The 13,856-nt window shown below is 40.5% G+C and overlaps 1 protein-coding gene across 5 annotated transcripts in view; it reads right to left on the bottom strand.

The window, feature by feature from the left end:
• Nucleotides 1–13,856, bottom strand: part of NEK10 (NIMA related kinase 10) — a 202,775-nt gene that overhangs the window by 29,744 nt on the left and 159,175 nt on the right. For 3 of the 5 annotated variants that reach the window (XM_036760443.1, XM_036760444.1, XM_036760445.1), the window contains one exon: nucleotides 11,981–12,018. In XM_036760443.1, coding sequence (XP_036616338.1) covers nucleotides 11,981–12,018 — 38 coding nt within the window. Of the gene's footprint in view, nucleotides 1–10,280; nucleotides 10,305–11,715; nucleotides 11,860–11,980; nucleotides 12,019–13,856 lie in introns of all 5 variants that reach the window. The other 2 variants (XM_036760441.1, XM_036760442.1) reach the window with 2 other exon arrangements.

The following is a 13,856-nucleotide window of genomic DNA, read 5'->3' as shown; positions in this document are numbered from 1 at the left end:
CAAAACCTCATCCCCAGGGCCATACTACCAGGGTGACTCAGAAAGGATTTGCAAATGGTGGTATAAGGGGACTGGGATGGGAGAATGGAGGAGGGGAAGGGGGAGATGCGATCGAATATGCGCTCACATCCTTGAGAAATATTCCGCTGTCATCACTACAACCTCAGTATCCAATAAAGTGCCTGCTGCTTAATGAGTGTTCATGGACTGACGGACTGACTGACTGAAGAAACTTGACATGAAGACTCTCATCCCTGCCACATGCCCTTTTGTTGTTGATGTTCGGTCTTTTCAGCCATACCCAATTCTTCATGACCCCATGTGGGGTTTTCTTGGCAAGGATACTGGAGTGGTTTGCCATTTCCTTCTCTAGCTCATTTTATAGAGAGGAAACTGAGGCAAACAGGGCTAAGTGACTTGCTCAGGGTCACACAGGTAGTAATTGTCTGAGGCTGGATTTGAACTCAGGAAGATGAATCTTCCTGACTGCAGGCCTGGCACTCTATCCACTGAGCCACCTAGCTACCACATTCCCTAATCCAGTTCCAATACCATCCCCCCCACCAACATCCTCAAGGTGGGGGGAAAGGTGGTCCTTTCAATTGAATTGATTTTTCTTTAAAAACAAAAGATAAATGAAGATAAGTAACCCATATGGTTCTCCCTTTATTATTATTTCTTACTCTTTAAAGGAGCTAAACCAATTGATGAATTCTGGTAGGATAAACTTGGCAATCTTCCTTTATCAAGATTTTAAGCATTTCACCCTCAATAAATCTTTGCAACCTTCAAAAACATCAGGCTTTCTTATCGGTTTGCAAGGGCTACAACAAAGATTTACCCTGAGCATCTGATTATGAAAATACTTTTACTACAATAATTTCCTCCTAAAAGGCTAAATGATCATAATTCTAGCTCTGCGCTGACCAAACGAGGCACATCTGTGATGTGTGGTCTCTTTGTTCTCACTACAAAAACTGCCTGACGTGTTTTGGTCTTCATTTAGAGGTCAATCAGTCAATCAGTGAGTAAGTCAATTAAGCACCTACTATGTGCCAGGCACTGGGCTAAGAAGTCTCGAATCTTAAAAAAAAATGTAATACTCTGGATTCTTCACATACATTCTGAATAAAAATTCAGAGCCTGAGTTTCTTTTTAAACAATAATGAAACCATACAGGGCCCAGTATCAACTGAATTTTTTAAAAGATTGAGCAAATTGGACTTGCCAATGAGCTTTTCTTTTGGAAAACATAATGCTGAATTTTCTTTACAGGGAGAAAAATCATTATCCTTTAACACATTATTCCACTTCTAGTTTTAAGTGATTAAACTGATTACAAACTTGCAGAAAACGCATAATCCAATTACCTAGAAAGCAAGCAGCAATACAGCATTATTACTTGAGCAATTTGCTGAATTTACACTTTCACCACAGTCATTTTGCTTTCTTGTTTTACAACACATTGAAATATCCTGCATGGCAATTCCAAAAGCGTAGAGATCTTACTATAGTTGCTAAATTACTTGCCAGCCATTGATACTTTGGGAATTGATTTGCTCCACATGGCAAACCTTTTGAAATTGAAACCCAGGCCATATGAACTGAAGTCATCAATTTAGATAATAATTAAAACAAGTAGATTTTCATCTACTACTGTTCAGCTGTTTCAATTGTATCCAATTCGCCATGACTCCATTTGGGGTTTTCTTGGCAAAGATAATGGACCAGTTTGACATTTCCTTCTCCAGCTCATTTTACAGATGTGGAAACTGAGGCACACAAGGTTAAGTGACTTGCCACTTGTCCGTATAGGTGGTCAAACACAGTCTACAGAAAGAAGACAGGTCAGCCCACCATCCTACCAAACCCTGTCTCCCAGGAACCAGGAATTTTACAATCCATTCGGGAAGGGATGAATTCGGAGGGCTCCTTGTAGGAGTAAACAATCTTTCTTACCCTATGACAATCAACTTATTAGACTTCTTCCACAGGGGATGTTCCTTCTTGTAGGATGAGAAAAAATGCATTTAAACCAGAAGGGGAGTTAATAAAATACAGGACCAGAGAACTAGAGCTGAAAGGGGCCTCAGAGGCTATCTCATCTCACCATCTCCTTTTACAGATGAAGAAACCAGACAGCTAAGCGGGGCAGTGGATAGAGCGCTAGGCCTAGAGTCAGGAAAACCTGAGTTCAAATTCAGTTTCAGACACTTATTAGCTTTGTAAACCTGGAAGAGTCACTTAATTTTCGTCTGTCTCAGCTTCTTCACCTGTAAAATGGGAAAACAGCCCCTATCTCCCAGGGTTGTTGTGATGAAAAAATATTTGTAAAGTGCTTTCCAAACCCGGAAGTGCCATGAAAATGTTAGCTATTATTATTTTATTACTTTTAAATTGAATGGCGACTTCACAATCAAACCATAGACTCAGTTAAAAGGAACCTCAGTCTAACCCCTTCATTTTCCAGATAAGGCTACTGAGGCTTAAAAGTGTCTTGCTCAACGACCTTTTCCAAGAATCTAACTCAGATTCATCTAAACAGGGAATTTAAAGATTAAATCATCCATTTGTTCTCATGAAAAAAAAAAACAACATGCACCTGTGAAATTCTGGGCCTAAATGACCCCCTATGAATCTCTGAAAGTTAAACTCAGTATACCAAGTATGTTAATGAATGGCTAGCCTAAATACTCTCCCTGGCTGGGCCCCCTCTCTGAGGACAACAAGAGCTTTCTGACCATCAGTAACTGGGTGGCATGATCCACTGCTCACTTTCAGGTAGTCATCTTCTTTTACCGCATAGAACTACAATAAAGCTGAGTATCTCCCAACATGAAATGATCTGAAGAAATTTCTACCCTACTGCAGAAATAGAAAGCAAACAGGATTGAATCAACATTGTACTCCTGGAAAACTCTTCATGAAAAACATCTTATTTCAGGAGTCAGAAGCTTCATGAAAGCATTGTCCCTTCTCCTTGAGGGGGTCAGACGATCAGATTGTTCTTCCATTTGAACTTTTAAAAATGGCACTTGAATAGTGACTTTAATTCATACTTTGGGTTCTGGGAGAATGGCCTCTGGAAAATGTCCTTTGCCAGATTTGCTTGGCTTTTTAAGAGGAAAAAGAACTAGACTCAGGCTGGATTTCCTGGGATTCTTCTTGACCTGGGGACTCTTCTCGGTGACAACAGGGCACTCTTGTCCTTGTCTACACAGTCAGAAATCTCTGCTTAAGTGTTAGAACAGATCAAAGAGTCAACCGAACCGACCTTCAGTCCCATAATATGGGAAAGATATCAGCTCTCTTCCAAGCTGCCTCATTAGGAAATGGGCAACGCCCATGCCCCAGAGGTACTAAGGCACTTACTCCATGCACTTGAATTTTATTTGTTATTTTTAATATTAGAATGGAATCAATCCCTTAAAGGTTCAAGACTATTTCTTCTACTCCAGACTGTATCCTTCCCCATACAAAAAAGGGAAAGAGGGATGCTATTGAGTGTCCTTATTTAAATTACTCAGGCAAGATAATTCCTGAAAAAGGAAAATTCCAATGTTTGGAAAGAAGAATGGCAGCGCCTTGAGGGCAGGTGCTGTTTTGGTCTTGTATCCTAAGCCCATGGCATAGGGCCTTGAATACAGCAGCTGCTTAATAAATTTTTGTTGATATAAAATTTAATTTTAAGGCAGAATTTGAAAATGAACCTCAAACTTTGGAACCCGCAGTTCAACGGGCATGATCATTGTGTGCCTGGCCCGTAAAAGGTTCAACCTGTGTGAGAAGTGAGTTCATAAAGTGCTCAAACTGAGGCCCACATGAACCTTGGTGACTTCATCAGCATGTCCTAATTCCAGGCAGATCCTATTCAACTTAGGGCACTTAGAGGGAACATCAGAATGATCGATTCAATGACCAAAAGCAGACGATTATGAATGGCTTGGGCAAGTCCTCATATCACCACAAATGGCCTCTGAGGCTCGAAAGAATTTCTGGACCTTCCAAGTACGAAACCATGGAGGAGCCCCTTCTCTCTGGTCCTAATACCTGCTCTTCTGCAGAGGCTGGGCTGGGTCAAACAGCCTGAGTGTTATTAATGGCAAACTAAAAGTGATGTTCTTAATTGTAAGAAAGGGCAATGGCTTGTGGGCAATGGCTTGCCCCAAGAAGCCCAATATTCTGGACATGCAGTCCTCTCGTTGCTACTGGCTCACTAGTCACAGGTTTTTCTATGTACTCAACTCTAAATCAGTGTGGCTGTGGTAAGAGCTAGGCACTGCAGTGGATAGAGGGCTGGGCCTGAAGGCCTGTGTTCAAATTAAGCCTCAGTCACTCACTGCCAATGTTACCTTGGGAACCTCTGCTTCAATTCCTTCAACTGTGAAATTGAGATTAATAACAGCACCTCCTCCCAGGGCACTGTGAGCACCAAATGAGATGATATTTGTACAGTGCTTAGAATATTGCCTGGCACAGAGGAGGTACCATATAAGTATTATTATTATCCATTAGACTGTAAGCTCCTTGAGGGCAGGGAATGTCTTTTTGCCTCTTTTTGTATCTCCAGTGCCTGGAATGTAGTAGGTGCTTAATAAATGTTTACTGACGGTGATGACAAACCAAATTAATCATCTTATATATGCCCCAAATGCCAAACTGCCACAGAAATGCTAAATAATTTCAGGGCACATCAGATAGAGTAAAGAGGTTTTTGTTAGCAACCTTTTCTTAAAAATTTTAAATTGTTTTAATGTGTTGTCATGTCTAAATTTTCCTCCCATCCTTTTAGCCTTTCTATGATATAACCATAGAGCCCCACAGCATAGCTGGAGTGATATGCAAGCAACTGCCCTAACTTAGCTATATCAGTCAATCAATAAACTTTTATTAAGCCCTTACTCTGTGCAAGGCACCATGCTAAAGGCCAGGCTCCAAAAAACAGTGTGTGCTTTATATCTCATTGCTGATTAGACCCATGAACAAACTCTTACCCACAGCAACATTTTTATCTCTAGTCAGTAACCTTCTGGGACCCTATACACTTCTCTACTATCTGTCTCCCTTTGCCCACAATTGCTGTGTACTCAGGGAAAGCAGGCCAATCTCATGTTAATTAAATTTATAAGCACATCATTATTATGAAAGTGAATTTTCTACCCTGCCCCTTCCCCCAAAAGTCTTTGGTAATTAATCCAACACTCATCAGAAATGCTTTGTGATTTAGACTCCTTGGGATTGGTTTACTGTGGTTCTCACTGCCGAAGAGAGGAACAAAGGTTTCACCGACTCCACCTTAAAAGATCATGGTATGGAAGAAAGTACATGGGATCTGGAGTCTGAAGCTCTGTGTTCAAATCCAGGCTTTGCTGCTTCCTCTTGGTGCGACCTTGGGCAATTCACCTAGATTTGGGCTGCAGTGTTCTCAGCTAGAAAATGAATGACTTAATCCTCTCAAGTCTCTCCGAGCTTATGACCTTAGTTGACAAAGTTTTTTCCAGTGTTTGTTATTCAGTCCAATCCAGCAAACATTTATGAAGCACCTGCCCTGTGCTCCACATTCTGCTAAGTGCTACTGGTGATGAAGAAGTATAAGATAGGGTGCCCTAGCTGGTGGGACAAAACTAATGCCCCTGAAATAACGGCATGACGAGTCAAAGGCCAGTACAGACTAAGATCGTAAACTGTGGGGTACAACCTTCAAGTGCTCATGTACTTCAGGCTAGATACCCTGATGGCTACCATGATACCATAGAGATTTCCATGCTCTAAAAATATGAAAGATGCATACTAATGGAATATAAACCAGAAGCTTTGACTATTTGGAAAACGAATACCAAGTACTTGCTTCAATACCCAACCTGAAGGAAGATTTTTGAGGACTCTGAGGAGGAGGTAAGTCAGGGTAATGGAAACATGAGCTGCACAGGCAGGAGGATTCATTCAGCTCATGCTTCAATTGCTTTATTTAGGTCTGACCTTTATGAACAAAAGACAAGTCTAAAAATAGGTTCTGCAGCATCTAATAAGAAAATATCATCATTAAGAGCTGAGAAATCAGAGAGCACTACTTCTGTTTTACCAGAATCCCCTCCAGCAGTCTGGTGACTTGCCTGAAAAATGTTGTCAATCTCAGTGAAATTAACCAACCTCTCTCCCCAGCCCCAGATCGCAGGTCAATCACTGTGAAAGGTGGGCTTTTTAAAAAAAAATACAAAAGCACCAGAGGCCAAATAAATGCTAATACATTTTACCTCTGACAGAACACTTATTGCCAGTGGAATAACAAATCCCAGCAGGGGTTTGTGACAACTTTCTTACTGTTCCTTTTTATTGATGCAGCATGATTATTTAACACTTGGTGCGTTGACATGTATTCGTGGCTGGGAGGGACCTCAGAAGCTAAGCAGTCCAGCCTTTCACACAGATGAGGAAACTGAAGCCCAGGAATGGTAAGTCACATTAAGCATCAGGGATGAGATTTGAACCTAGTTCTTTCCCAGGTCGAGAGACAACACACCCTCCATTGTATCTCTGTCTCCCTCACAGTGCCCGTATAGTATACCATAAGCATACAATAAACTTCTGTCACCTGGCAAATGTGGCTTCACAAGCCAAGTAAAGATTTGCTAAGGATTGTTAAAACCTCTTAAAGTTGTTTTTCTTTCACAACACTAAGGAACTTGATTTTTTTTCTTGGCAAAAAAAAGTCACAAAACTTTAATTAACCATACAGGAAGTCAAGGCTTCAAAGTTTCTGAATTATAGTATATAAATTAATTATCGCTTCAGTAAAGACTAACGAATTTACCCAAGACTGCTTTAAAATTAATAAGATGTACATATGTGCAAAGTAAATCAGCCAAGCAAATAAGTTGGCTTAAAAGAAGGTAGGCAGGTAGCCAAAAGGACATCCCATAAACTTCATCCTCTCTTCTGCCTTGGCTTTCTGATAGGTCTCTATGGAATAATCTGCTGAGGGAAAATTTAAACTGCATTTTCACTGGGATGCCGGGCACTGAACACCATAACACTTGCATTATATTAATAGCTGACAGTTACATAGTGCTTTAAGGTTTTAAAAGTTTTTATGTAAATTCCTAATAATAATAGTGATGATGATGATGACAATAATTTAGCAGGAAACCAAGAGGACATTTATAAAACTCGTTCTCTCATTTATAGCAGTTTTTGATAAATCTCTATGGAAAAATCTTGGTGGAAAAGTTTAAGTCATATCTGAAGTTACTTAGTGGAGTACTGAATGCCACAACACTGGTCTAATAATAACGGCTCACCTTTATATCGTGCGTCAAGGTTTGCAAAGCTTTGTATCAACATTATCTCATTTTGGTGTCACAACACTGTGAGGAAGGTGCCGCAAGTATGACCCTCCCCATTTTACAGAGGAACAAAGTGAAGCCCAAAGTTGACTATAATCACACAACTGGAGAGTGCCAGAGGCAGGATTCTAAACCAGGTCATCCGGAGTCCAGGTCCAGCACTCTCTCCGCTCAAGACAACCCTGTGCCGTCAATACTTTACCCCGCCCCGGCCCTGACAAACTAGACGTCATCTAGGGAAGTTGGGCCATGCTCATAGTTCCAAACCTCGCAAGCATCTAAGGCTTAGGTCTCTGCCAATCCCAAATCCAGGGCTATTTCCACTAAGTCATGCTATAGCGGGCCATGGGACAGGAGCAACTGCAAAATCCTCTGGATTTGGAGGGAAGAGACCCAAGTTCAATTACAGCTCAGCTGCACACTACTACTCCTTGTCCAAGTGTCTTCTACACTTGGGACAGTCAATGTCTCACTTGTAAAATGACCCCCTAAGATCCCTTTCGAGTCCATTCCTATGAGTGTGACCTACTATCTCATAGGGGAGACCACATGTAACAGGTTTATTTTCGTACTCCAGGAAACAAGCCCTCTTAAATGGGCAAAACATGGAATCAACAAATGCTGAATTTCATGTATTTGAGTGTGAGACTGTTTATTTATCCAGCGCAGAACCCTGGGCTCTTTTAGACTAGTTACCTCTGTTATTGTTGAGCTGTTTTCAATCACATCTGACTCTCTGCGACTCCATTTGGGGTTTTCTTGGCAGAGATCCTCGAGTGGTTTGCCATTTCCATCTTCAGCTCATTTTACAGATAAGGAAATTGAGGCAAACAGGGTTAAGTGACTTGTCCAGATTCACATGACTAGACTGTGTCTGAGGCTGGATTTGAACTCTGGTCCTGACTCCAGGCATGGTGCTCTATCCATTACACCACCTAGCTGACCAGACTAGTTACATATAGGGAGTAATACTAGTAAAGAGTACTAGTTAGTTAGAGTTAGGTAGAGCCAGAAAGAGCTGGCAGAAGCCTGTGTAGACAGGCTACTGGGATCCTGTGGGCTGTCAAGCAGGCAGGGAAACTAAGAATGCGTCATTTTTATCTGTCTCAATGATAAAAAATCAAAGGTGTAAATACATCCACCACAGAGTCATACTAGAGGGCATTACGAATAAAAAGTGTTTATGTCAATACACTTTGCTGCTCACCACCAACTTTTAAAGTATTAAAGTCGGCAAACATGCATTTATTAAGCACCTACTATGTGCTGGGCACTGTGCGAAGCACTGGAGAGATAAAGAAAGGTCCAAAAAGGATATTCTATGTCTAACTTTTTTTTAAAAAAAGAAACCTTTTCAAGAAAATCAGAAGTAAACATACATTAAGCGCCTACTGTGTTCTAGGCATTGTACAAATCACTTTACAAATATGATCTCATTTCAGCACTAAGGATTATATGGTATAAGGATCTGGGCCTTAAGGATGATAATGGATCAAATGAGAAGGACTCTAGAATGCAAATGATTTAATTAAAGGCTCAAGAGAAGACATTTTCTTATTTCATTGAAATAAGAATACCATCTAGTCTTTGACTAACAGCATATGTCTCAGGAAAACAATCTGACCATTCTGTCATACATCAATCGGACACAGAATTATTGGCTGCTTGTGTGTCTTTGTGCGCATAATAAATCTCTAAGTCATTCTTCTTCTCCGTCGGCTGTCAGATCACAGCCGACAATCAGTCACCATCTGCCGCCACCCAGGTTCTGGCCTCAGAATCCTCCTCTTCTCCTCCCTCCCACTCGGCCCTCAGAGCCAATCGGTTACCAAATATTACAGAATCTACCTTCATGACTTTCTCGACATCGGTACCCTTCTCCCTTCTCACACGGCTGGCACCCTAGTTCAGGTAGTCATGACCTCTTGCCCTAGGCTGCTAGGTGGCTCAGTGGATAGAGTGCTGGGCTTGGAGTCAGGAAGACCTGAGTTCAAATCCAGCTTCAGACATGTATTAGTTCTATAATCCTAAGTAAGTCACTTAACCTCTGTTTGCCTGTTTCCTCTTCTGTAAAATGGGAGTGATAACAGCCCTACCTCACAGAGTCGCTGCGAGAATCAAATTGGAACATAATTGTGAAGTACTGAGCCCAGTCAGTACCTGGCCCATACAAGTGCTATAGAAATGTAGAGAAATATCTCAATAACTTCCTAATTGGTCTCCAGGCCTCTCTCTCCTCTCCGATCCATCGCTCACGTAGCCGCAAAGCAGTTTTACTAAAGCAAAGGTCTACGTTCCAAACGGCTCATGATGGAGAGAGCTCTGAAGTCTGAATGCAGATGGAAGCCGACTGTCTGCTCTCTTTTCCCCTTTTGTTCTGATTCTTCTTTCACAACATGACTAATGTGGAAATATGTTGAATATGACTGTATGTGTACAGCCTGTATCGGATTGCATGGGGGGAGAGGAGGGAGAAGAAATTTGGAGCTCAGAATCTTATAGAAGCGAATGTTGGAAACTGTCTTCACATCTAAGTGGAAAAAATTAAATACTATTAAGTGGATAAAAAATAAAACAAAGGTCTGAGCATGTTACTTCTCCACTCAATAAACTGCATTGGCTCTTTATTATCTCTCTTGGGTCAAAGGGAAACCCCATTTGCTTCCCATTTAAAGCCCTTTCTCAGAGGGCTCTACCTGTCCTTCTAGTCCTGCCCTCCACACTGTTCCTCTTCACATGGGCTGCATTCTAGCAAATTGGCCTTCTGGCTGTTCTTGCACATGATAGCCCATCTCCCACCTCTGGGCCTTTGCACTGGCTGTGCCCCATGCCTAGAATGCATTTGCTACCTTCCTTTGTCTCTCAGGATTCCCAGCTTCCTTCAAAGTGCAGCCAAAATGCCACATTCTAGATGAAGCCTTTCCCAACACCTCCCACCCTGCCACATATAGCCGCTCATACCTTCCTCCTCTCCATCGCTCAATTAACTTGCATTATGTTATATACATGCTGCATACAATATACTTAGGTTTGTACAAGTGGTTTCCTCTGATACTCTGTAAACTCCATGAAAGCAGGGACCATGTCATTTAGTCTCTGTGTTAGAGTACAACAGCCTACCCCACTGGCTTACCCCAACCTTGACAACCACAGCAAGGGCACAGCGCCTGGCATGCAGCAGGTGCTTGAAAAGTATTTGCCAAATATCTCACCAGGCAAAGTTCAGTGATGGAGTTATGCCTAGATCTTTATCTTAAAACCCTCAAACCAGATAGTGGTCAATATGGTAACTTATAGCATAATTCAACTGTCCTATTGGGTTATAGCTAATGGTAAAGATAGCCTCAAATAAAATCAATCGTCCCACAACTTATTCTTGACATCATGGTCTATACTCATATTTGTAGCATTTTACATGAAATCATCTAAGTTTATTTTGTTTTCACTCCACAAATGGAAATGAAAAGAACCAACCTGGGGAAATATATCTATGTATATATAAACAGGTTCCTGTATTTGTATATAAAGCATCATGTATAAACATATTTATATGTACATATATAAAAATTTATATAAATGTTTATATATTTTATATATAAAATATTATATAAATATTTTACATGTACACATAAGCATTTATTTCTATAGATGTTTATATATATAAGCCATTATATATACATATACATATATATATATATATATAAATTATTTATTAATATAAAGTACCATACCTATTCACCAAAACAATGGAATTCAGACTTTAGGGCCTAGATTCAAACCTTAAAGGTATAATCATAGCTTCTTTGGTCTCACTAAAACCTTTATTTTTATTTTAGGTCTTTTATACGTTATTTTGTGGCACTTGTAAACAGGACACATTCTTATCCCCAAATCATTAGCATAAAGGACCTTATGTAAACATCAGTGAGAACCCTAAAATTCCTGAATTAGTAAAGATATAGTGTGTTTTATTCAAATCTAAAAGGGCCAGTAATGCAATAATAGGTGAGAAAAGAGACCTCTCATAATGGTTGTATTATATGAGTTTTGTCAAATCCATGCTAATGCATGGTTAGCAGGTGTCCTTTTAAGTGCCAATAGTTCAGCTGGTTAACGTTCCCTCCCCTTTAATGCCCCAGACAGAAATGCAAATTATGGAGAAACAGCCTGTAATCTTCCCATCAAAAAAGGGAACACAGAAAGCACTCGAATCCACTGAATCGCTGTACTTCTAAGGACGGACAAACATAATGGGGGCATCCTGCTGTCCCTATTCAAATGACATCTCAAGGATCATTCAGATACTTCTGGCCCAACTATCATTCTGTGTTCTCCTATTGTTTGCTCGACATCCAAATGATGTAATAAGTACTACCATGATCTTTTAGATTGCGAAGAATCACAGCTGGAAGGCTATGGGATTGCCACCCTGTCACTAACGAGGCCTCTATTTTCTTAACGTGGGCCCTGAACATGAGTGAGGGCACTTTCAGAAGCAGGTCAAGAGGCAGCAAAGCTGAAGAAATAAAAGGAGGAAAGATATAAAACTATAACACAGCCGGCAAGGTACTTAGAAGAGGCTTTAAAAACATTTCTATATTATGTGTATAAATCATTTCATATGAATATTAAATTACCTGGTCTTGGTCTTGATCCTATTCCTCCAGTGTATTCCCTGAGAAAAAGAATGAATATTTATCAACGTGATATTCTAATGCTGGTAGAAGTGAATTCTACCAGACAACAAGAAGAAAATCTAGTGCCACATCAGAATCACTGACAAGCCACAGTATGCTAGATAAGAGGATGCCCTAGGCCCTCGGGAGAGGAGGATCAGCTCAGCTTTGGTCCAACAATTCTAAGCTCCTCCCTCCAGCTCTTCTGGTTGGTAAATAAGTGCTCATCAAGACCCGCCCCAGGCCCACCCTGCTACTGCTGCTCCCCGCAAATGTCTTCACAATACCCTTTTCCCCACCCCACTTTCCAGCTCTGACTCTGAAAATAACAATCAACTCAGCACTGTCATTCCTAGAAAGGGCGTGCCATTCAACCACTCACCATCCCCGGGACTTCCCAGAACAAAAACCCTGGCCAACATGTCCTTGTGTGTAAGGGCAGGGGCTCTCCTGCTTTTTGTATCTATATCCAGGGCACTTAGCACAATATCTGTCATACAGGAAGCATATTCATTCATTCATTCTGGAATGCAAGATGAAATTACGTGAAGGTGACTCAAACGTCCGAAGTACTTGCTCTGTCAGGTGTGTAACCCGAGGAGGTCACTTACAAAGAGAAAGGCCTCCAGATGCTCCTCAACTGGGGAATGGCTAAAAAGCCATGGTACACGAATGTAATGGAATATGGCTATGCTTTAAGAAATGATGACTAGGGTGAACACAGACAAGTGTAGGAAGAATCATCTGAACCAATACAAAGTAAAGAAAAGCAGAACCAGAAAAACAGCATACCCAATGACCATAATAATGTAAGGAGAAAGAATAAAAAAACAACCAAAATTAAATGCTACAAAACTCTAATGGCGAAACTAGGCGCAAAGGAAGAGACAGAGAAAGGCCTGTTCTCTGCTTCTTTGCAGAGGTGGGGAACTGTGGGCATGGATGGGACACTGCATATAACATCAGACTTTTTTGGATATGTTGGTTAGTTTCATTCGACTGTTTTTCTTCCTCTTTTTTATTCTTCATCAGAAGTGATTACTATCTGGGAGGGAGAAAAGCCAGGAGACATTGGGAAATGTAGGAGATGTAAAAACAAAAGACAGAAATAGAAATTTCATTCAAAAAATATTATGGTATTACAAACACTTAGGAACATCTCTTAAGACTTTTTTAATTAAGGAAACACATTTGAAAAATTTAAACTATATACACTCTTTTAAAAAATCCTTTCATTTTCACTGAGTCCAAAAACCCTGTAATATAAATGATTTCCCAGGTCTCATGACTTGAATTATTCCAAAAGCTCAGTACTGCCAATACTGCTCCATGTTGCCAATTCCTACCCCCAATTCTCCCACCCTATTCTACCCTGCTTCTTTCACCCTCCATTCCAGATTGTCTTCCCATTTTACAAGCTGCCAGTAGACTTAACTTCTACTTTGGGGAGGTTTACTCAATGCATACCAAGTATAACATGAAGGAAACCCCATGGCTTTTCCACTCAAGTCTATTACTTTTTTCCAGGCATGGGCTTTTGAGACAGAGGATCTAAGTTCAAATTTCTACTCTTACTTAACTGTGTCACATTGAGCAACGCTATGAGGATGCTAGCATTTCATCTTGTTCCATGTGAGTCTGATCATTGTGGCCTTTACATTTCACTTCCATACTACAAAGATTCATTTGATACAAACAAAATATGATTTAAAATCCTTCTTTAATGATGATTAGGGATTTTCTTTTTATTCATAAATTACTTAGTTGCTTTTGAAAATTCCTCTTTCGCTGGGTGACTGGATTTGGCATGGACTTCTAACTTCTATGAAATCTTACA

The sequence above is a fragment of the Trichosurus vulpecula genome, chromosome 5 (genome assembly GCF_011100635.1).
Source record: "Trichosurus vulpecula isolate mTriVul1 chromosome 5, mTriVul1.pri, whole genome shotgun sequence".
Lineage (NCBI taxonomy): Eukaryota > Metazoa > Chordata > Mammalia > Diprotodontia > Phalangeridae > Trichosurus > Trichosurus vulpecula.
Note: the sequence above shows the minus strand (reverse complement) of the source record. Positions and strands in the feature narration are given on the sequence as shown.